Here is a 23,612-nt window from a genome sequence, read left to right as displayed (position 1 = left end):
TGAATGCAGAGTTCCAGAGAATAGCAAGAAGAGATAAGAATGCCTTCATAAGCAAACAGTGCAAAGGAATAGAGGAAAACAATAGAATGGGAAAGACTAGAGATGTCTTTAAGAAAACTGGGGATACCAAGGAAACATTTCATACAAAAATGGGCACAATAAAGGACAGAATCAGCAAGGATCTCAAGGAAGCAGAAGAGATTAAGAAGAGTAGCAAGAATACACAGAAGAACTGCACAAAAAAGGTTTTAATGACCAAGATAAACACAATGGTCTGGTCACTCACCTAGAGTCAGAATCCGGGAGTGTGAAGTCAAGTGGGCCTTAGGGAGCATGGCTACAAACAAAGCTAGTAGAGGTGATGGAATTCCAGTTGAGCTCTTAATCCTAAAAGATGCTGCTGCTAAAGTGCTGCACGCAATGTGTCAGCAAATCTGGAAAATGCATTAGTGGCCACAGGACTGGAAAAGGTCAGTTTTCATTCTAATCCCAAAGAACGTTCAAATTATTGCACAACTGCATTCATTTCACATGCTAGCAAGAGTACGCTCAAAATCCTTCAAGCTAGGCTTCAGCAGTACATGAACTGAGAACTTCCAGATGTACAAGCTGGATTTAGGAACCAGAGATCAAATTGCCAACATCTGCTGGATCACAGAAAAACCAAGGGAATTCCAAAAAACATCTGCTTCAGTGACTGCGCTAAAGCCTTTGATGGTACAGATCACAACAAACTGGAAAATTCTTAAAGAAACAGGAATATCAGACCACCCTACCTGTCGCCTGAGAAACCTGAATACAGGACAAGAAGCAACAGTTAGAACTGGACATGAAACAACAGACTGGTTCAAAGCTGGGAAAGGAATATATAAAGGCTGTATATTGTCAAGCTGCTTATTTAACTTACATGCAGAGTACATCATGTGAAATGCCGGGCTGGATGAGGCACAAGCTGGAATCAATACTCCCTGGAGAAATATCAATAGTCTCAGATATGCAGATGATACCACTTTAATGGCAGAAAGTGAAGAGGAACTAAAGAGCCTCTTGATGAAGGTGACAGAGGAGAGTGAAAAAGCTGGCTTAAAACTCAACATTAAAAAAATGAAGATCATAGCATCGTGTCTCATCACTTCATGGCAAATAAATGGGAAAAAACTGGAAACAGGGACAGATTTTATTTTCTTGGGCTCCAAAATCACTGCAGTGACTGCAGTCATGAAATTAACAGAAGCTTGCTGCTTGGAAGAAAAGCAATGGCAAACCTAGACGGCATATTTAAAAGCAGAGACATCACTTTGCTGACAAAGGTCTGTATAGTCAAACCTGTGGTTTTTCCAGTAGTCATGTATGGATGTGAGAGTTGGACCATAAAGAAGGCTGAATGCTGAAGAATTGATGCTTTTGAACTGTAGTGCGAGAGAGAACTCTTGAGAGTCCCGTGGACAGCAAGGAGATCAAACCAGTCAATCCTAAAGGAAATCAACCCTGAACATTCATTGGAAGGACTGACGCGGAAGCTCAATACTTTGGCCACCTGATACGAACAGCTGACTCCTTGGAAAAGGCCCTGATGCTGGGAAAGATTGAGGGCAAAAGGAGAAAGGGGTGACAGATGAGATGGTTGGATGGCATTATTGACTCAACAGACATGAGTTTGAGTAAATTCAGGAGATAGTGAAGGACAGGGAAGCCTGGCATACTGCAGTTCACGGGGTCTCAAAGAGCTGGACATGATTTAGCAACTAAACAACAATCAGGCAGTGAGGAGTCAATAAGCAACCATGAGTTCAAACTGCAAGTGGAATGATACTGAGACTGGAATACAAAGCTGATGTATTCGTTTCCTAGACTGCCAGAACAAATGAGCATGACTGGGCAGCTTCCACCAACAAAAATGTGTTCTGCTGCAGTCTGAGATCAGGTGTCAGCAGGACCATATCCCTCGGAAGTCAGTGGGGAGAGTCCTTCCTCGCCTCCTCTAGGCTCCTGGTATTCTCTGGCTTGTGGCGAGGTGCCACTGCAATCTCCATCTGTCGTCACATGACCTCGCCTTTGTGCCTTTGTGCCTGAGTCTTCCCTGGTGGCTCAGGGGTAAAGAATCTGCCTGCCAGTGCTGGAGATGTGGATTCCATTCTGGGTTGGAATGATCCCCTGGAGAAGGAAACGGAAACCCACTCCAGTATTCTTGCCTGGAAAATCCCATGTACAGAGGTATCTGGTGGGCTACAGTCCCAGAGGCCGCAAAGAGTTGGACAGGACTGAGCGACTAAACAGTGTTCCCCTCTTGCTGTTGTAACACCACCAGTCACTGGATCGGGCCCAACTTAAGTCCAGGACTTTCTCATCTCTAGATCTTCGGCTTGGACTTTTTTGAGGGGGACATTATTCCAAACACTACAGCTGAAAACTCAACAAAGAACAGATGTTTTCTCTGAAAGAGTAAACAGACTAAGATCATGAATTCAGGTACCTCCAAATTTAGAAAATGGATAAAGAACTTGTGATTAAAAAAAAAAAAAAGAAGAGAGCTGAGCTATAAGAAGAGAATTAGGGCCACAGAAGAGAGAAAAAACAAGACCAAAGGGTGATCCGTCCCATTGAATATGGCAAAGAAGTTAAGGCAATATGTGGTAAGATGCCTTGGAAGGCATGAACTCAGGAGCATCATGTGTGCATGTCCACACACTCATACACATACTCACACAGAGAACCACAGCTTCACTGTTAAGAAATTTTTGTAATGAATAAATTTTTTAAAATGACTTTTCAGCTTCTCTAGGGAAAAATAAATAATTCCAGATCCTGCTAAACAATACATCAAAGAACTACCCAGATGTCCAGATCAAAGGAAAAAATAATTAGAAAATTATATAAAAATGTCTAAATTTCCAAAGGCAACAAACTAAAAAAAATTAGCCTTGAACATGGGGGCATCAACTGGTCACAGAACAGAGAGTAAGAATCAAAAGAAATGGTTTTTGGTGAGGTCACTGGTAGTACAGCCTAGAATTTTAAGAAGCTGACTTTTAGAAAGACAATGTAGACCTCTTCAGGCTCCAAACACAAAAGAGGTTTACTGTAATAGATTGGATGAAGTCATCTGGAAAGGTTTGTGAGCAGGGGCTAAGATGTATTTCTATATAAAGGAAAAGACAGACTGGTAACCACTCAAGAGTGTAATAATTTATACTCTTACAGTGCAGTTTTATGGTAATTAAAAATATAAAATGATCCTGAAAGTGCTACCTTTTAAATGACTTGCTATGAAGAAGTGCAAACTAGTTATGGTCACAGAATGAAGTCTCTGACCCTGACATGGGGTCCCTGCTTCTCTCCCTCAGTTTCAATCTCTATTTCTTACGCATGCCCAGACTCACCAACAGGCCTCACATTGCTTGCATCTTTCAACAGGGTTCCTCTTGCCTGACCTATACACTCCCACACATTTTTAAAGACTGAACCCAACCACCAAGCATTTGCCCTGGAAAACTCTGTAGTAAATGATTCTATAATTTGAAAAAATAACTATCCTCTTGATGTGTAAGATGAGATTTTATACCACAGCCATTTGACAAGAGAGCCTTACAGAAATAATAAGACAGCTTAATAAATGACTTTCCAAGTAACTACTGAGTTTCAGCATTTTTTAAGTTCATTTCTATCTAATCCAGTTGCTACTTTCTAAAAACACATGGCAGTTTATAAATTACAATTTAAAACTATAGTTAAAATATCTCTAAGATTAAGAAAATACAAAAAAGTTTATTAGTTGAGAAGGGTTAATCTCTTGATTAGTTGAATTCACTAACTTAGTTGAATTCACTAACTTTCTAAGGCGGAAACAAAATCCTTCAACTAGACACAAGAAAACTGAGTTTCTCAAACACCTCAAAATAAAATTTGCTCTTAAAGTTACTTAGAACAATTGTCAACTCCAAGCAACAAAATATATGGTCTCATATTCAATCACAGTTACTTAAAACTTCATATATCATATCAATGTATGGCAAAACCAATACAGCATTGTAAAGTAAAATAAAAATAAAAATTTTTTAAAAATAAAAATAAATAAATAAAACTTCATATATAATTCACCTGAATAAAGCAAAGAGTGTACAGACATTACAGGCATGAAAAGTTATTTGCAAGTGGATTTCTACAAAATAGTATGTTCCAGGAAAATTGGGGATTAAAGAGAAGTAATAGTGAGAATGTTTGGGGAAAAGGTACACCTAGAACAGTGCCTTGAACATCTAAGTATATGATAGTAACTGTAGTATTTTATATATAAAGACTTTTTTATAATAGAGTATACATGTATCAGGCAGACCCCCCTGAGAATCTGAGAGCCAGGTCAAGATCTGACTATATGTAGTTAGAAATCCATGAAAGTAACATAGATTGTGTTGCTGTTAACAAAAAGAAAAACAGCTGTGTTCAAAAATAAATATTTCCTTTCCTAATACATGCATCAAACAAGAACCTCCAGCTGGGCCTTAATAAACCAGGACTTTACGGTTTACAGATGATATATTTGCTTGCATATAAAAGCTACTTAAAATAGACATTTTATTCTTTACTGCATTTCAGAACTGTACACAGGGACTCTCTTCATGGTTCCAACGCTGCTAGTAACTAGTTATTCATCTAATTACACATGAGTAAATGTTACTATTAGCAGCCTATGTGGAAAAGGACAAGCTAGTTAAGAGGAAAAATGGATGGTCCCCTTCCCCATCTTAAAAATACAAACAAAACAAATGTACCTACCTCCTCTGTTTCATCCACACTCGGGGATTTCACCATACAAGAGGCTGGCCTCTCCTGAATGTGTGCAGGGTCCTGGGGGGCACTCTGAGGCCCTGGCATTGGAGGCAGTGGAGCACGCCTCTTCTTGGGAGCATCTGACGGCAGGGTGTTTGAAATATACTGCTTGGAAATGGTATTGCTCTTTGTAAAAGTTGGCCGGTGCTTACTTACTAGAGGAGTCGCAGGGGCGCTGACAGTCTAATACAGAATGAAAAGGCAAAATCTACAGGTAATTCCATGGTAAAAAGCACATGCAATTAAAAACAGATTAAATAGTCTTATAAAATACTACATGAGAAAATACGTACTTGCTCCCGCTTTTTCTTACTGCGTTGAAATAAGCTGAAAATCCCTTTACTTTCTTTATCCTTCATAAGGTCTAGGTTTTGTGATATTTGGCAGGACTCTAAAATAGAAAAAAAGCACCTTACTTTTGTTCACAGGGTTATATGTTCACCTCTGAGGTTTCTCTCGATTACTTTTCCTTGATAACTGTATTTAATGATAAAAGCTACTAGCTATGGTCTACTATGAACCAGGCACTCTGCTAGGCACCTCATATTCTAATTAACTCTTGAGAGTTAATAGGACATAAACCCATTTCGTAGTGACTCAGAGTCTGTTTTATACACAACTACCAACATTTCAGAAGTATAAAGGACACTTTTTACTTTTAAAAGGATGTTGTAAAAAGGATGCTGTTATCATACAGTTTGTCTCTGTTGATTTTGAATTATACTTTTTTGTCTCAGCTAAACTATCATGAAGTATTTAATTCTCCAAAGCATGATTCATTATAATTACTTAGCACTCTGTTAAATGTTTTAAAAATTTTATTTCTGTAATCCAATGGTTCTCAACTGAGGGTGACTTTGCACATACGATCACACATACACACATTCACCCAAAGACATTTAACAATGTCTAGGGACAATTTTTCTTGCCTGGAGAATCCCAGGGATGGGGGAGCCTGGTGGGCTGTCATCTCTGGGGTCGCACAGAGTCGGACACAACTGAAGTGACTTAACAGCAGTAGCAGTAGGGACAATTTTGGTTGTCAGGACTGAGTTAGGGCGAAGAGAATGTGCTGTTGGGATCTACTGGATACAGGATAGTGATGCTGCTAAATAATACTCTAAAGCACAAGACAATAATACTCTAAAGCCCAACAACAAAGAATTATTTAGCCCCAAATGTCAATAGTGCTGAAATTAAATCATATTTTAATCAGAATAGCAAATGTCAAACCTCAATGTTGCATAGGTAACATTTCATCTTCTAAACAGTATTTTCTAATGTCAACTGAAAGGGCCTACAAACAACAAATCCAGTACCCCTGAGTCACCCTGGCCCAGACTGTTTCTAAATTCCATTTCCCACTAAAAGGAACCATCTCAGGAACCAACTTGATACAGTTTCTCCTGACCAGTCAGGACAATTTGGACATCATAAGAATAACTCAATAAAGTGAAACATAGCACACATGTTTAATTCCATAAATTCATAACAATACTAAAAAGTAACTGATTCTCATTGGCCACTATTTTAAAAATTAAGGGAATCACATTTTAATCCTGGCTTTTCTGAATGAATTCTACTGAGAGAGATAAATAGCTGACATAGGAAAACTGGCTTCTTTTAGAAATATCTCAACTACTAATTATAGGAATATTTGTTACAGATTATAATTGTTTTATAACTCTTAATTAACTAAGACATGTGCAGTGATGTTCACAGCAGCACTGCCAATAGTACATAAAACACGCTGCTGCTGCTGCTGCTGCTGCCGCCAAGTCGCTTCAGTCGTGTCCGACTCTGTGTGACCCCATAGACGGCAGCCCACCAGGCTCCCCCGTCCCTGGGATTCTCCAGGCAAGGACACTGGAGTGGGTTGCCATTTCCTTCTCCAATGCATGAAAGTGAAGAGTGAAAGGGAAGTCACTCAGTCATGTCCGACTCTTAGTGACCCCAGGGACTGCAGCCTACCAGGCTCCTCCATCCATGGGATTTTCCAGGCAAGAGTACTGGAGTGGGTTGCCACTGCCTTCTCCGCATAAGACATGAAATAACCTAAATGTCCATCGACAGATGAATAGATAAAGAAGAGGTGGTATATACGCACAGTGGACTACTACTCATCCCCCCAAAACAATGAAACAATGCCATTGGCAGCAACATGGATGGACCTAGAGATTTTCATACTAAGTAAGCCAGAAAGAGAAATACAAGTACCATATGCTATCATTTATACATGGAATCTAAAATATGATACAAACGAATCTATCTATGAAACAGACTCAAAGACACAGAGGACAGACGTGCAGTTGCCAAGGAGAAGGTAGGGGTGGGGAAGGAATGGAGTGGCAGCGGGAGTGCAAACTATCATATGTAGATAGGATGGCTAAACGACAAGGTTCTACTGTATAGCACAGAAAACTATATTCACCGTCTTGTGATAAACCATAGTGGAAAGGAATGTTAAAAAGAATTATATGTATGTGTAACTGAATCACTTTGCTGTAGAGTGATATATCCGCTATACTTCAATTTTAAAAGATACCGGCAATGATTATTGATGGCTAATATCAATAAAGGTAACTTGTTATTACATGTCTGTTAATGGAAATACACAATACAACCCATGAAATATTCTTATCAAAAATACCTCCCCCAAATCTGATCAAGTCTCTAGATTTAACAATCAATTTACAGGAGACAGGGGATAAAGGAACATGTTAAGTGGCACCACAGGATGCAATCAGCCAAATTCTGAATGTGGGAAATACCATAAGACAAAGGACCTGGTTTCTTCAACAAATAAGTTGCAGATTTTAAAAAGAGAGACAGGAGTGGGCATTGATACATTTTAAAAACATCTCTCCTGTGAAACACATATGAGTTTTATGGCAAATCACAATATAATCTCTGTGACATTGGAGACAAAGTATTATATGTTGGAATATGTGGGATATATCTGTAGCAAAACTTAGAGCTCAATGATAGTCTTAAATACATAGTATTTTCTAGTCTTTTTATTTAAAGAAAAAGTTTCAAAACTTAAATAGTTTATGACAAAGTAGGAGTTATTCCAGGAAAGCAAAGATAGTTAACACCAATAAATATATTAATGCAATATGCCTCAATAAGACACTAAAGGAGAACTATATTTCACAAATTAAAACTTCATAAATCTGATGCTTCAAATATTAAATAAGCACTATGTATTCTGTCGGAGAAGGCAATGGCACCCCGCTCCAATACTCTTGCCTGGAAAATTCCATGGATGGAGGAGCCTGGTGGGCTGCAGTCCATGGGGTTGCTAAGAGTCGGACATGACTGAGCGACTTCACTTTCACTTTTCACTTTCATGCATTGGAGAAGGAAATGGCAAGCCACTCCAGTGTTCTTGCCTGGAGAATCCCAGGGACGGGGGAGCCTGGTGGGCTGCCGTCTATGGGGTCGCACAGAGTCAGACACGACTGAAGTGACTTAGCAGCATGTATTCTGTACGATGAGTTTACTGACAGTGCTAGCAACTAACAATAATAGGCATGTGGACAGCATTTTATGGTCAAAAATTTTTTCATATGCCTAATTCATCCTTTAGAACAATCCTGTGAGGTAGGTGTCACAAGCTACCTGAGCTGTTCTGAGCCCTTGTTATAAGTAGGGGACTGTAAAGAATTGAAAGGCCTGGGTGACGGTGACTAGAGAGTTTGAATAACTTGCACCAAAACAAATAGACATTAAACACGAGAATTGAATCCAGTACCCATTTAAAGAGGATGTGCAATACCTCTGACTTCTTTTTTTAAGAAATGCTACTATTTCCTTTTCAGATAGACTCATCCATTAGCTGAATGTAGATATACAATTAAATTTCATTGGAACAGTAAATAGCAAGTTCACATGGCGCTGCAGTGCAATAACTATAACCAGAGTACTCATGTAGTTATTTTTGGCAAAGTAATTTCCAGGCATACTGAACAGTGGTTAATTCCTAAGTCTTCACTTAAACCTCAATTTCAGGGATCACTACAAGTCAGTTAAACACCAGGACAAACAAGGACTTGAGCCTACTTAGAAAAGCAACTCAAATACTGTAGTTTCCTGTTTCTCAAAGAGAGGCTGTAAATAATTGCACACAAAGTTCTAAGCCTTCTGATCTTATCAGACAAAATAAGGAGGCAGGGGCATTTACCATGTTTGGATTGACCTTGTAGATTCTGACACTGTAAAAGAAGCTTTTTACGTTTTCCTGTTACAGTCTCTCAAGATTATATTCACAACATTTAATACTCTGCATAAACCACATACTTTTTCAGCTGGAGGGGATATTAGCAATCAGCACATTCAACAGCTTCAAAATGAGGCCAACCAAGATTATGGAATTTGCTTAGCAGTAGCAGTAGTAATATGTATGCAGAGAGTGGCAAAGTTAGGAGTGAAAGCCATGTACAAGTAACAGAATGCTGTTGCTGGAAAGAATCAACAGAACATTTTTTTCTCTTGATTATCATGAAAGTGGGAGGCGAGATCCAGACAAATAAAGTTATTTGCCTAATCAGCTTGCCAGATGAGCTTAGTAGCTAAGGTAATATCAGGATTAACATGCCTATCTTCTGATTATTAGCCAGTATACACTTTACAGTCATAACAATTTTCAACTCCTTTGATTAGTCTTCATGATAGCCACTAGAAATAAATAAGTATAATTCTTAATTCTTGGAATCGAGAGGTTCATTCTGTTATGAAAAAATTCTAAATGGTGAAGAAAGAAGATTTCAGTAATTTAATAACACTTAATGTGTAAAGTTTATTAAGCTTTTTTAGTAGGGAGTAATTATTACAGTAATCAATTATCTGAACCTATTCTTTTTTAATGGGGAAAAGATTTCCAGACTTTATTATTATTGGCTAATTTTTAATAAAGTTTTCTGCTATGAAAGTAATATATTTCCATTATAAAACTCTATAATATAAAGAAAAGAAGAATGAAAAAAGTCACTCATAGCCCTACCACCCAAAGGTATCCACACTTAAAATTTTTATATATTCCTTTTCAGAAATTTCATGTAAAAGTTTTTTAAAATATACTATATTAAACATTAAAGAGCTTTAAAAGCTGATTTTAGCATAAGCACTTTCCATATTATTACAAAATATTCACAAACAATTTAAATTTGCAAACATTTCCTATAATGAATATACCCTTAATATTCCAAATAACAATTTCAAAAGAAATAATTTGGGATCCTTCTTGGAACCACCAAGCTTTCAGTGTACGCACCCAATAAAGGCCCTAGCAAAACCACTTTTTCTTGTCTGAGAGTGAAGGGTATGTTTTTCTCATTCTTAATGTGATATAGGTTTTCAAATAGTTATTGAAATGTAATTATTGTATTAAATTCAGAAATCAAGGTGGGAGCTTATAAACTATTTTTTAGAAATAAAACCCAAAGATTTTCTAAATTAAAATCTCTTACAGAATGTACTTATTATTAGCGTTAAGAAAATAAGTAATATTATCAGCTTAGTTGGTTAGTGTTAGTCACTCAGTCATGTCCAACTCTTTGCAATCCCATAGACTATAGTCTTCTAGGCTCCTCTGTCCATGGAATTCTCCAGGCAAGAGTACTGGCATGGGTAGCCATTCCCTTCTCCAGATCTTCCCAACCCAGGGATTGAACCCGTCTCCAGATTCTTTACCATCTAAGCCGCCAGAAAAGTCCCATTAGCAGTTTTTGTAATTTACCCAATAGAAATAGAGATTTCATACCATAATCTTCCTGCAGATTCATATGTCTTACCTTGTAAAGATGACTTATTGAAGGCAGTAACAGAAGTGGCTACAGAAGGAGGGAGGGAAAGAGGGTAAATTGACTGTAAAGATAATGTCTGCTCAAGTATAAAACATCACTGAGTTGAAACATTTGTCTATGAATTATTTAAAGCCACAATCTCAAGATAAAGTTGAAGTTCTCTACACAGAGAAGATGTAAGTAATCATTCTTCACAAAGCTTTTATTACTCCTAATAAAACAGATTTGTGTTAAATAAATAAGCTTCCATATATCTATTAGATATCATAGAAACCAACATTATCTAAAGTCTCCAAGTTTTAATACATTATATCTATAGATTTATACTCCAAGTATTCCGATTTTGAAGACTTTTGTAACTAGACGGACTCATTTTATAAGCTAATTGATTTTGGGTGCTGAACTTAGAAAAATATTTGTCAGTATACTCCCAAATTCAAAAGAAAATTAAGACTCAGACAAAACCATGGTGAGTCTCCCACAGTACAGTCGGATTTTTTACCATCTGAGCCACCAGGGAAGCCCATGAATACGGGAGTGGGGTAGCCTATCCCTTCTCCAGGGGATCTTCCTGACCCAGGAATCAAACCAGAGTCTCCTGCATTGCAGGCGGATTCTTTACCAGCTGAGCTACCAGGGATGCCCTAAATAGTCAAAGGTAGATGGAAAAGTGGAAAATGTAAATGACAGCTAAGGAAGACAATTTTTATTCCAATTTTAATAACTGAACTCAAGTTAAATTTTATTACATTTAGTTTTCTCTTTTTATTTCCAATGACATGTACTGCCTTTACTACAGGATTCTTTATGAATCTGAGAATACTTAATACATAAACACAAAACATGCACACATATGCACATCCTGTCAAATGAACATGCAAAGTCTTACTCACCTTTGCTGACATCGATGGCATATAATTCTCTCAGTCCCAGTTCATTAAGAGATTTTGTCAAGTCAAGGGGCTCCTGAGACTGATAGTCCTTCAGCAACTGTGTGTGTAATGGATCAAACTCACATTTGCTGCATATAATGGCGAGAAGTTCTTGAAGTGGTGCGTGTGGGCTAACTCTCACTATTGTCTTCTGCGTTTTCTTAAAATTGATCACTACTCTCACAGTTTTCTGAAACATAGATTAAAGCCAGAGTTACACCATAATTTACTGGGTTTTTTTTTTTTTTCAAGATAATAAGAACCTTCATTTTATTGTGTAAGAATCCTTCTTCCATAGCCAAGTTCAATAATATAGGTAACATTAAGAATTAACGTGAATAACATGATGATATACAAGTCCTGTGACCTTATTTTTACTTTATGGTGTTTCTTGTGGAAGTAAGTGGCCTGAGTTTCCATCCTGAGATCTGGAGAAGATTGGAAGCATTTTCTAGAATAGTCTTTGTAGCACTAGAATGTCATAAATTTCTGTCTCATACTTCAGACCTTAACCTAAGCCCCAGGCTCTATTCCTATATCTCTAGCACCCTCACATTGCATAATATGAAATTACCATAGTTTACTGACCATCTTTCTACATCTTTCTACAGTGATGTCTAGAACAATGAGATAATTTATGGAAAATTATGTATTGGAACAAATACAATATATAGTATTTTTTACTTTGTGGTAAAATTTTCATTTTGATTAATGTTACTTCCTAAATCCAAACCAGATTCTTGGAAAAAAGTCGCTTATTAAGTAATTTAGATTAAATTCATAACTCTTATAAAGTATTAAGTAGATTTAAATCCAAAACAAAACATAAAAGCCTCTTATCTAGTCCTGCAGGTGTTTTTGCTTTATTCCTTAAAATATTTACTTTAAAATTAGCATACATGATAGAATTATAAATGTTTTATTCTATTTTTTTTAGTTGAGAAATATTTATTTTTCCAATGGTTTGTCAGTTGTCTCAATGGAAAAGGGATATTTTAATTAAGACACTAACATTTTTGAGCTTCTATTTGAGATAAGTGAGTTAATCCATATGAAGAGCTTAACACATGGCAAATTGTAAATTATCAACACATAAACATTAGCAATTGTAACTATTGTTGTCACTACTATTATTACTACTTTGGTTAATTTTAATATATTAGTAAAGAATAGTATAATAGTCCTCATTTAGATATTTAATACTGCTAACTCAAAGTTACCAAGACGATTTTAAGCACCTCCATATTTTAATGCAATTGAATTAAATTTTGTATGTAAATGGAATTTAGAAACATGAGCACGTTAAGTGAAACTTACAGACTGCAGATCTTTAAAGTTTAACATATATTTCTAAAATACCACATACAGTCAAATGCTACAACATAAATAATACAATTTCCATTTAGATAAATAGCATACATATGTTTATGGAAAATAGCCCAATATCCTAATTCAATATTTAATATCCAATCAAATGCTGTAGAAAGCAAAGAATTTTTAGTATTGTCCAAAAAAGGTAACTTTTTTGTTAAAAAAAAAAAACCTTCTCATAAGAATATGAAGAAAATATGAGAATGTATGTACTCAAGTCATGTGTAAATGAACTAATTTTAAAAATAAACCTTTATATATTTTTTTAAAGTTAAAAATGGTTTATGTTGTTCCTAATGAAAGAGTATTTCTAGAAACCCATTACTTCTACCCCCCCGTTTGCTTACAGAAACAGAACAATTTTATAAAGGAGAACTGATGAATGATATTATCACTGCGGTAAAAAAATTTTTGCTTAAAATTCATACATTACAGAAAACCGAGCCACCATGCAGCTCAAATTAACAATAATTTATAAGTTAAAAAGTTACAACTACCACTTACCACGTACAGAGAAGTCAAAAAAATTGTTTTAAATTCTTAGAGGAATTTGTATTAAAGAATTCTAAAGCCTTTTTTAAAAAATGTAAAATACTTTTTAAAAGAGTAGCTCAAAATATAGATCTTTCATAATTGTCAGATTGTGATACTGTCAAAAAGATCACTTCAGCACATCTAAAATCTTAAGTATTCTCCAAATCCTAGTTAATCCAAGGATAAACAACCAAGTGAATCCTAAGCAAAAAGGTTCAGGAAAACACGATAGCCATACTTATATCAAATTAGACCAGGAAAGGCAAACTTTATTTCATTTACACTGAGCTGCAAAGAATGATTTTTAAAATTAACAGTATTATGTTAAAATCTACTATGAAAATCTTACCTCTGGTATTAGAGGTGTAGGTTTTTTCTTATCCAGAGTTTTTGGCTTTAAAATTACTTTCTCCACCTCCAACATTCCTATTGGTGTGTTTGGCTTAAATTTAATGGGGTTCTTTTCAGCTGAGAGCAGATCAATTGTGTGACTTGATGGATTTAAGTGATATTGCGCACAGAGGAAAATCAACAAGTCCATCATAGGTTTACTGTAAAACAAGAGTAGTGCTGATCATGGAACAGTTTCATTACCTGTTCAATTTATTGTTTCAGGCATTTTTTCTAGGGCCTCTGGGGAATGGCAACCCACTCCAGTACTCTTGCCAGAAGAATTCCATGGACAAAGGACCTGCTGGGCTACAGTCCATGGGATCACAAAGAATCGGACACAACTGTGTGACTAACTTTCCTTTTTTTTCTTATCTTCAGCAGATAAAACAAGCCTACAGAATACTGTGAAAGCTGCCTTAAAAGCTAACTACAAGATATTATATTTAAGCAGACAAAATTATAATAGTTTAAAAATTCTATGTAGTATTCAAGAAAACTTGGCTCCTTGTGTTGGTTTAAAAATTCTGTATATTTTATCTGCCAAATTGTCTTCATATCATAGATTTCAGGAGAAGGAAAAGATCTTCTTTACCCAAAAGCAGTCACTTAACTTAGCAGATGCTCCTTCACAATGTCATTTGGAATATGAGCAATCTTTAGCTTACAAATTGGTTCTGATAAGAATACAGAATTGTCACTCTGGTCTTTAGAAAGCATAGAATCTACAGGAGGAAGGCCACAAAATCCTAACGAAAAGTGTCATGCAGACTTCTTCAATTCATTCAAACAGCATTTAATATCCCTAGGCACTGGCAACAGGGTACAACTTTATGGCATACCTTCTCTCATATCCCCAAAACACTGCTAGATGGGCTAGACTAAGTGTCAGCAAGCTACAGTCTACAGGTCAAAGTGGGTCCACAGTCTTGTTTTTGTAAATAAAAGCTTACTGGCACACAACAAAGCTTATCTGTTTATATAATACCTAGGGCTACTTTTGTGTTATAATGACAGATTTGAGTAGATGTGACTGAGACTGTAGGGCCTGCAAAACCTAATACTTTTTTACTAATTGGCTCTTGACAGAAAAAGTTTAGGGACTCTTGTGCTAGACAGTGAGAAAAGAACCAAGTAAATGTATGATAAAATTTCAAACAGTGGTTAAGTGTTGAACACTAATAGTAATACAGAACCTATTTCTAAACGGAATTGCTAATTTGACTTGAGATTCAGAGACACTTAAATTTTTGCTTCCCTTCCCACAGATTCCAGCTGCTGACACAGACTTATTTTCATTCACTTCATCTCCCTTCTCTCTCCCACATACAGGTTGTACCCATTATACATATACCAAGAAAATAAACAGAATTGTGCAGTCTCAAACTCATTCTTAATTGTCAGCATTTGAGGAAAGCATACCAAAAAAATCTTTTGTATTATGTGCTTTCTGCAAATGTCTGTAGGTCCTAAGCTGTTAGCTCATACTCAAGACTGAGGCAATAAAATACTGTCTAAAAGTCTTATTTTTTCGAACTGAGGTTTCCAGGGCTTCAGTTGAGGGTAATCAGGTGGCCAGCCTTTTTTCTCCCCGCCAAAGGTAAGTATAAATGTCAATAGAAGATAATTCTCCAATTTCTTGCCTAGATTATGAACAGCTATCAGTCTTTGAGAAACTTGACAGGGAAATGAGACTAAAAAACCTTCCTGTTCAGTCTGCTATTTTTAATGTAGCACATCTGTTCCCATATGCACCTACCCGCAGTCTCCTGGATAGGATTCCCAGGTCTGTAAGCCTCTCTGGTTCAACGTTTCCAGAGAGGAAGTATCCTGCTGGGGAAGAATTAGTTGTCTGACATTCCGTGGTCCTGAGGTCCAATACTTTATATGGATTTTCAAACCATGCCCTGGGTTCAGCTCCCTACCTCACCCTCAGCTTCTGCGGCTGTTGCCCATTCTTAGGCCACTCCACTTGTTATGGGATTAAGAGGCATTTTTCATAATGGTGTACTTACTTCTCTTCTCTCTCCCACATACTAGTTGTACCCATTATATATATGCCAAGAAAAATGAATAAATAAAAAATAAGTCCCTCAGTTAAAAAAAAAAAGTTCTCTGTAATATGTTTCAGTCCCTCAACTATGTTTCCTATGTCTTTATTAAAGGCTTGTACAGTAATATTTAGGAGTTTTATTTCCTACTCTTGAGCTACCTAGTATGTTCATACATAAATTTTCTATAATTGCCCAAATTTTGGCTTTGGATAGTACACAATCAATTTCATCCAGAGAAAGACTAGCATAATAGTATTGTTGAAGTTTATTTTTTGGTAACAGTCCTCTATGATAGCAATTTGATGCTAAATACCAATTCTAGATTTGAAAATGGTACTTCTTTCCCTGATAGTAAATAAAGTTAAGAAGGATTAGGTAATGTCTAGATAAAAACAATATAATTAAAAATACAAAATATTTATACAAAATAATTATAAATTACAATAAATTTTAAATCCTTATACATATAAGCTGGAAGAAGAGAGAATTTTCAGTGCCAACTCAGTGGAGACATGTCCACTGTGGTCTATGAGTAAATGGTATTATGTTCAGATTATATTTTCCTTTCTCTCTATATATAAATGTGCCAGTTAATACATGTAAAAACTCTAAACTTCATACTTCACACATCTTTTACTTGTTAAATGTACAGTCCTTCTAGAATCTCTGCCAGAAATATACACTAAACATTATCAAGACAAAAAGTGATTAGTATAAAGTTTTGTTTTTGTTTTGTTAATCTCTTATTTTTATGCTACCATTTTTTTTATCTTTTAGAGTAAAAGATACTTTAAAAACTTTTTAAGGAACAATTTGACACTCTAACTCTTCTGATATGCCTTAATGAATTATAGCATTTTTATCTGTGATATGCAAATTTTATTCCTTTAGTCAAAGTGGTCACCTATAATTTGCATACTATACCAGATTTCACAGTAAAAAAGTTGCATGGTGACTAGAAACTTTGGATTCACTGCCTAAATGTTTTCTAATAAACTCTTGGAAAAGCAACTAAAAGCTACAGATCTTCTTTATGACCTAATTCTCTCATTCTATAATTACAGTTTCAACTTTTACTTAATCATTCCAGAGGCCAATTCTCTCTAGAAAATATTTGTGGGCAGATGAAAGCAAAAGATCAGTAAGTTCTGTAACAGACAAAAATACACAGGGATTTGATACTGCCTATGATAGTGATGTGATCACTCATCTAGAGCCAGGCATCCTGGATGTGAAGTCAAGTGGGCCTTAGAAAGCACCACTACAAACAAAGCTAGTGGAGGTGATGGAATTCCAGTGGAGCTGTTTCAAATCCTGAAAGATGATGCTATGAAAGTGCTGCACTCTGTATGTCAGCAAATTTGGAAAACTCAGCCGTGGCCACAGGACTGGAAAAGGTCAGTTTTCATTCCAATCCCAAAGAAAGGCAACGCCAAAGAATGCTCAAACTATTGCACTCATCTCACACGCTAGTGAAGTAATGCTCAAAATTCTGCAAGCCAGGCTTCAGCAGTACGTGAACCATGAACTTCCAGATGTTCAAGCTGGTTTTAGAAAAGGCAGAGGAACCAGAGATCAAATTGTCAACATCCGCTGGATCATGGAAAAAGCAAGAGAGTTCCAGAAAATCATCTATTTCTGCTTTATTGACTATGCCAAAACCTTTCACTGTGTGGATCACAATAAACTGTGGAAAATTCTTCAAGAGATGGGAATACCAGACCACCTGACCTGCCTCTTGAGAGATCTGTATGCAGGTCAGGAAGCAACAGTTAGAACTGGACATGGAACAACAGACTGGATCCAAATTAGGAAAAGGAGTACGTCAAGGCTGTATACTGTCACCCTGCTTATTTAACTTCTATGCAGAGTACATCATGAGAAAGGCTGGGCTGGAAGAAGCACAAGCTGGAATCAAGATTGCCGGGAGAAATATCAATAACCTCAGATATGCAGATGACACCACCCTTATGGCAGAAAGTGAAGAGGCACTAAAAAGTCTCTTGATGAAAGTGAAAGAGGAGAGTGAAAAAGTTGGCTTAAAGCTCAACATTCAGAAAACGAAGATCATGGCATCTGGTCCCATCACTTCATGGGAAATAGATGGGGAAACAGTGGAAACAGTGTCAGACTTTATTTTGGGGGCTCCAAAAATCACTGCAGATGATGATTGCAGCCATGAAATTAAAAGACACTTACTCCTTGGAAGAAAAGCTATGACCAACTTAGATAGCATATTGAAAAGCAGAGATATTACTTTGCCGACTAAGGTCCATCTAGTCAAGGCTATGGTTTTTCCAGTGGTCATGTATGGATGAAGAAATCTGAATGCTGAAGAATTGATGCTTTTGAACTGTGGTGTTGGAGAAGACTCTTGAGAGTCCCTTGGACTGCAAGGAGATCCAACCAGTCCATTCTAAAGGAGATCAGTCCTGGGTGTTCATTGGAAGGACTGATGCTGAAGCTGAAACTCCAATACTTTGGCCACCTCATGCGAAGAGTTGACTCATTGAAAAAGACCCTGATGCTGGGAGGGATTGGGGGCAGGAGGAGAAGGGGATGACAGAGGATGAGATGGCTGGATGGCATCACGGACTCGATGGACATGAGTTTGAGTGAACTCTGGGAGTTGGTGATGAACAGGGAGGCCTGGCATGCTGTGATTCATGGAATTGCAAAGAGTTGGACACAACTGAGCAACTGAACTAACTATACTTAGATGTTAACTCCTCTCTAGCAGGTCCACCTCTTAGCAGACTTTCTTTCCAGGACCAAATACAACACAGGTCAGCGTCACTGAATGAGGAATTTATAGGAGTCAATGATTATTTATCTCTTAGGTAATTCTGCTTAAATATCCATGAGCTCAAACCTACAGCAGACAATATCCATTTGAGATGGCTGTTCAGTGTCTGATGCATGAAAAGGTGAAACTGTCAAAAGGAGACTCACACGCTTTAAAATAAAGACAGAGGTGAGAAAGCAGTTTTGATTTTTGTTTTTTAATTAACTAGTAGCCTTGTTGCATCTAAAGACAGTACACTTAACATAGAAGTGGGGTATAAGCATCAAGTTGTACTAAGACTTTATCCAAAATCAGCCTCGGATCAGTATGACTGCTTGAAGTATTTAATTAAAGGCTCAGCATTTGGCCCTAAAAACACAGAAGATATGATCCTGACCTAGCCAATTCTGAGGATGGGAATTACTAACCATCTCGTTCTACCTTAAAGAAGCTGTAACACAATAAAAGCAGGACACTAACTTTTAAGCAGGCCCTGCACACAGTGGGACTGCTTTGGGGATTAACTAGTCACAAAGCGCTCCCCTAGAAAACAAAATCCTCTCTTGAGGATAGTTTAGAATTCCCCAACCAAATGCCCAGTTACTTCTACCAAAAACAACAATTTTAGTTTGATGGTAATTATCCTAAGCTGATGAACCTAACAACCATTGGCTGAAAGGTCTAAGCACGTGATCACCATAGTAAGGACACTTGTTTTCCTATTCGCTAAGGTGGGAGCACATGCCAGCAGTCCACCCGAAACCCAAGCCAAATAACTGAAAGTTCAATAGGATTGGCTGAATTTGATCACCACTTCGTCATTCAAACAAGAAATAGTCTTTTTCCTCCTCTATATCACCATATTACTTTGAATTTTGGCTTATTATTTAACAAAGTCTGCTTTGCCCTATTATTTACAGATTTTTTTTAAAATCTTCTAAAATAATGAATTTCTAGAGAGGGAATTAAAAAAAAAAAAAACTTAAAAAAAAAAAAAAAACAACTCTTCTTTGAACCAGAAGAAATCCTTATGAGGTTTCCCACCCCATTTTGAAATAAAAATCCTTTGTATTAATTTCATATCTAGTATCTCCTTTGAGTTCACAACCACCGCAAAAGCTACTTCCACTTTATGAATGAAGAAACTGTGGTTAGAAAAGTGACATAAACAGATTACCAAGAGCATAAACAGAATTGGCTGCAGTCAGAGTGAAAATGTCCTGACTCCTAATCCAGCTACACTTTAGCCTCAGGATCACATGCAAGACTCAGAGCAGATGGCTTGCAACAGGTTTTATGCTTTCCACTGCAGTTTCACTTCAAAAATTGATGGCATCACTAAGTAACTCCCTGAAATCCTCCAATGACCCTTCCTGCATTCATGGTACATATGAAGGGTAATCTTGTCCTCGTTTTATTACCTGCTAGATAAAAGAAGACTTCTGCTTTGAGATTTTAAAGATCCACTTAGGTATTAAAAATGAAAGTCAGGATTCACCAAAGAGCTTTCAGATCAGCTCCAACAACTACCTAGGTGAATTTCCAAATCCTGCTGCTACTGCTAAGTCACCTCAGTCGTGTCCGACTCTGTGCAACCCCTTAGATGGCAGCCCACCAGGCCCTGCCGTCCCTGGGATTCTGCAGGCAAGAACACTGGAGTGGGTAGCCATTTCCTTCTCCAAATCCTACAGGTGCTTAGACAAAGTCAGTTAGCAATAGGGTTGCTATGTAACTGATCCAATCTGGACACCTGAGAATGAAAGGGGGTTAGTAAACTCTGGGATAACAGGTACCAACAGGGACTGTCATAAGAAAATGAGGATTCATGATGAAAGTACTTTTTATGACCAGATGGATTTCAAGCATCTGATAGGGGGTTGAGCTCGAATGAATAAGATTCTTTCTTAAGAAGATTCTTTAAATCTACCCTAGTATCTGATAAGGTGTATTTTACTCATTCTCAATAAATCCTCAAAACTGAGTTGAGTTGAATTGGTTCCAGCTGTCCCTTACAAATGTATACCAACAACCCAATTAAACTTATCAATGACAGTATAGGAACTTTTAGGACATTCTCCCTTGTTACTGATGTTTATCTTACAATAACCCACCTCATTCAATAAAGAGTTCAGAAATGAAGCTAACCCACCTAGTTCAGAATGAGTTCAGGAATGTCCATGTGCCTGAAAAGTGGATGAGGTACATAAAACAAGAAACCTAATCTCAAAGTTGAGAGTGCTTACTGAATTATGCAATAGGAAAAGGTTATATACCACAATGTTAATAGTTATAACTGGACTCCTTAATCATAACATGGTGTTGTAAGTTTTTTTTTTTTTCCTGGCTTGTCTGCATTTTCCCACTTTCTTTAATAATCCCCAATCACTGCATTTATCAGGCTTCCCTGGGCTCAGTTGTTAAAGAATCTGCCTGCAATGCAGGAGACCCGCACTGTTCGACCCCTGGGTTGGGAAGATCCCCTGAAGAAGGAAATGGCTACCGGCTCCAGTATGCTTGCCTGGGAAATTCCATGGACAGAGGAGGCCTGGTGGGCTACAGTCTATGGGGTTGCAAGAGTCAGACACAGCTTAATGAGCAAACCAATCACCACCACTGCATTTAGAGTCATAAAAAATTAAAAATGAAATTAAGAAGGGTCATTGTTGCAAGGTGTAGGTTCCAGGAAAGAAAAGGGATGAGGGTGGCCCTTCTGGGAACCACACTTGGAGGCGGTTGTTGCTAGCATTGAGTCACTCTAATAGCCAGGAGAGCCATCAGCCAGCAGATGTTTATGCGCTGCCTGGCTCAGGGCTGTGGGGGGCAGTACTGAAGCCTGGTGCACACGATTCAAACCAGGCAAAAACTCAGGCAGGGCTGTTACACTTAAATAAGTTAACAGTTAAAATTACAACTTTTATTTAGCAGGTATAGTTGAATAAGTATCTAAATCAAAATTTAGAGCTTTCTTATGGAACTCAATGTAAATGACCCTCACGCTGGGAAAGATCAAGGGCAAGAGGAGAAAAGGGTGATAGAGGATAAGACAGTTGTGGATGGCATCACTGACTCAGCAGACACGAGTCAGTGCAGCACACCAGGCCTCCCTGTCCATCACCAACTCCCAGAGCCTATTCAAACTCAAGTCCATCAGTCGGTGATGCCATCCAACCATCTCAACCTCTGTCGTCCCTACTCCTCCTGCCCTCAATCTTTCCCAGCATCAGGGGCTTTACCAGTGAGTCAGTTCTTCACATCAGGTGGCCTAAGTATTAGGGTTTCAGCTTCACAATCAGTCCTTCCAATGAATATTCAGGACTGATTTCCTTTAGGATGGCCTGGTTAGATCTCCTTGCAGTCCAAGGGACTCTCAAGAGTCTTCTCCAACACCACAGTTCAAAAGCAATCAATTCTTTGGTGCTCAGCTTTCTTTATAGTCCAACTCTCACATCCATACGTGACTACTGGAAAAACCATAGCTTTGACTAGACGAACCTTTGTTGGTAAAGTAATGTCTCTGCTTTTTAATATGCTGTCTAGGTTGGTCATAACTTTGCTTCCAAGGAGCAAGCGTCTTTTAATTTCATGGCTGCAGTCACCATTTGCAGTGATTTTGGAGCCCAAAAAATAAAGTCTCTTACTGCTTCCATTGTTTCCCATCTATTTCCCATGAAGTGATGGGACCGGAAGTCATGAAGAACAACAAATGGAGCTCAGTGTGGTTGTGCCATGCAACAGGTTTTCAGCAGTGTGTTTTTGAAATCTATCGCCCTATCATATAATGTATTTACTACACATCTGTCATTTGACATTTTTCAGTAAATATAAGAATGATTCTGAAATTCTTCTGAGATGCATACCACTTGCTGTATTACTGGTTGAGGTGTGGGAAGTAAACAAAACTGACCCACATTAATCCAGTAATATCTTGTCATTTTTTATAGCCTACTTTCTTCCAGTAGGTGGCACTGCAGTTCATGTAAAACACTCCTGAGTTAGTTCTCTGACCCACCAGGTACCAGTCAAAACTCTGCTCACAAAGGTCAGAGATATGAGGTGACTTGCTTGAGGTCACATAGCAAGTTATGGAATAAACTGTAGAGCCTGAGACTTCTAACTTCAAGTTCCATGCTTTCTTTATTTGTGTTTTCATTCCTGATATTCTAAGATTTGCTCATATCAAAACAAATCCCTATTTATGGTATTCAGGATGTAAAACAACACAAATTACAGGAGAGAGAACGGACTAGCAGACATAGAGTGCTCTCCCTGTAGACCAACAGAGAGAGTTAATATCAATCTTTTATCAAATTTCCAAATTAAAACTGCTTTTAAAATGTCCCCAGAGAAAAAGGGAAACATATTTATTCAATGAGAATCTCATCTGACTATAAAGCAAGGACATAGAGTGATGTGCAAACATACCTGCATATTTCCTTTTTCACTGTAGTATCTATCAGAGTTTACCCTATAAGCTCATTTTCATTAAAAAGTAACTTTTCCCAAGCACGAGTAGATACCACCACATATGCTATTGCATAACGTGGCATTTTCTGAGGAGCTTAGCCCCTATGCAGTTTGCCTCTAACAACAATATTCTTTAATGCTCACTTTTAGCAAGGCCCAGAGCTGCTTTGCCTGGTGAAAAAGATTGATTACCTGACCTGCACACACACACACACACAGACAGATATATATATATATATATATATATATATGTATGTATGCATGCATATATATATATATGTATATGTATACACACACACACATACATATACATACACATATACCTGTACTTCCTTCCTTCAATCCAATCATCTGTAATAACAGGACAAACAGAAATGCCCAGAGTTTCCATGCTGCCACTCAGCTATCTTCGATGTAAGCCAAGGATCACAAAAGCAGGATGGGTGAC

General features: G+C 37.4%; 1 protein-coding gene across 10 annotated transcripts in view; it reads right to left on the bottom strand.

Annotated features, from left to right (window-relative positions):
- The window catches only part of COBLL1 (cordon-bleu WH2 repeat protein like 1), a 167,342-nt gene that overhangs the window by 40,825 nt on the left and 102,905 nt on the right, over nucleotides 1-23,612 (bottom strand). For all 10 annotated transcript variants that reach the window (XM_060411126.1, XM_060411124.1, XM_042243796.1 and 7 more), the window contains 5 exons: nucleotides 13,821-14,022; nucleotides 11,528-11,756; nucleotides 10,623-10,661; nucleotides 5,121-5,218; nucleotides 4,774-5,010 (listed from right to left, as the gene is read on the bottom strand). In XM_060411126.1, coding sequence (XP_060267109.1) covers nucleotides 4,774-5,010; nucleotides 5,121-5,218; nucleotides 10,623-10,661; nucleotides 11,528-11,756; nucleotides 13,821-14,022 — 805 coding nt within the window. The remainder of the gene's footprint in view (nucleotides 1-4,773; nucleotides 5,011-5,120; nucleotides 5,219-10,622; nucleotides 10,662-11,527; nucleotides 11,757-13,820; nucleotides 14,023-23,612) is intronic.

This window comes from Ovis aries, chromosome 2, assembly GCF_016772045.2.
Source record: "Ovis aries strain OAR_USU_Benz2616 breed Rambouillet chromosome 2, ARS-UI_Ramb_v3.0, whole genome shotgun sequence".
In the NCBI taxonomy this organism is placed as follows: Eukaryota; Metazoa; Chordata; class Mammalia; order Artiodactyla; family Bovidae; genus Ovis; species Ovis aries.
Note: the sequence above shows the minus strand (reverse complement) of the source record. Positions and strands in the feature narration are given on the sequence as shown.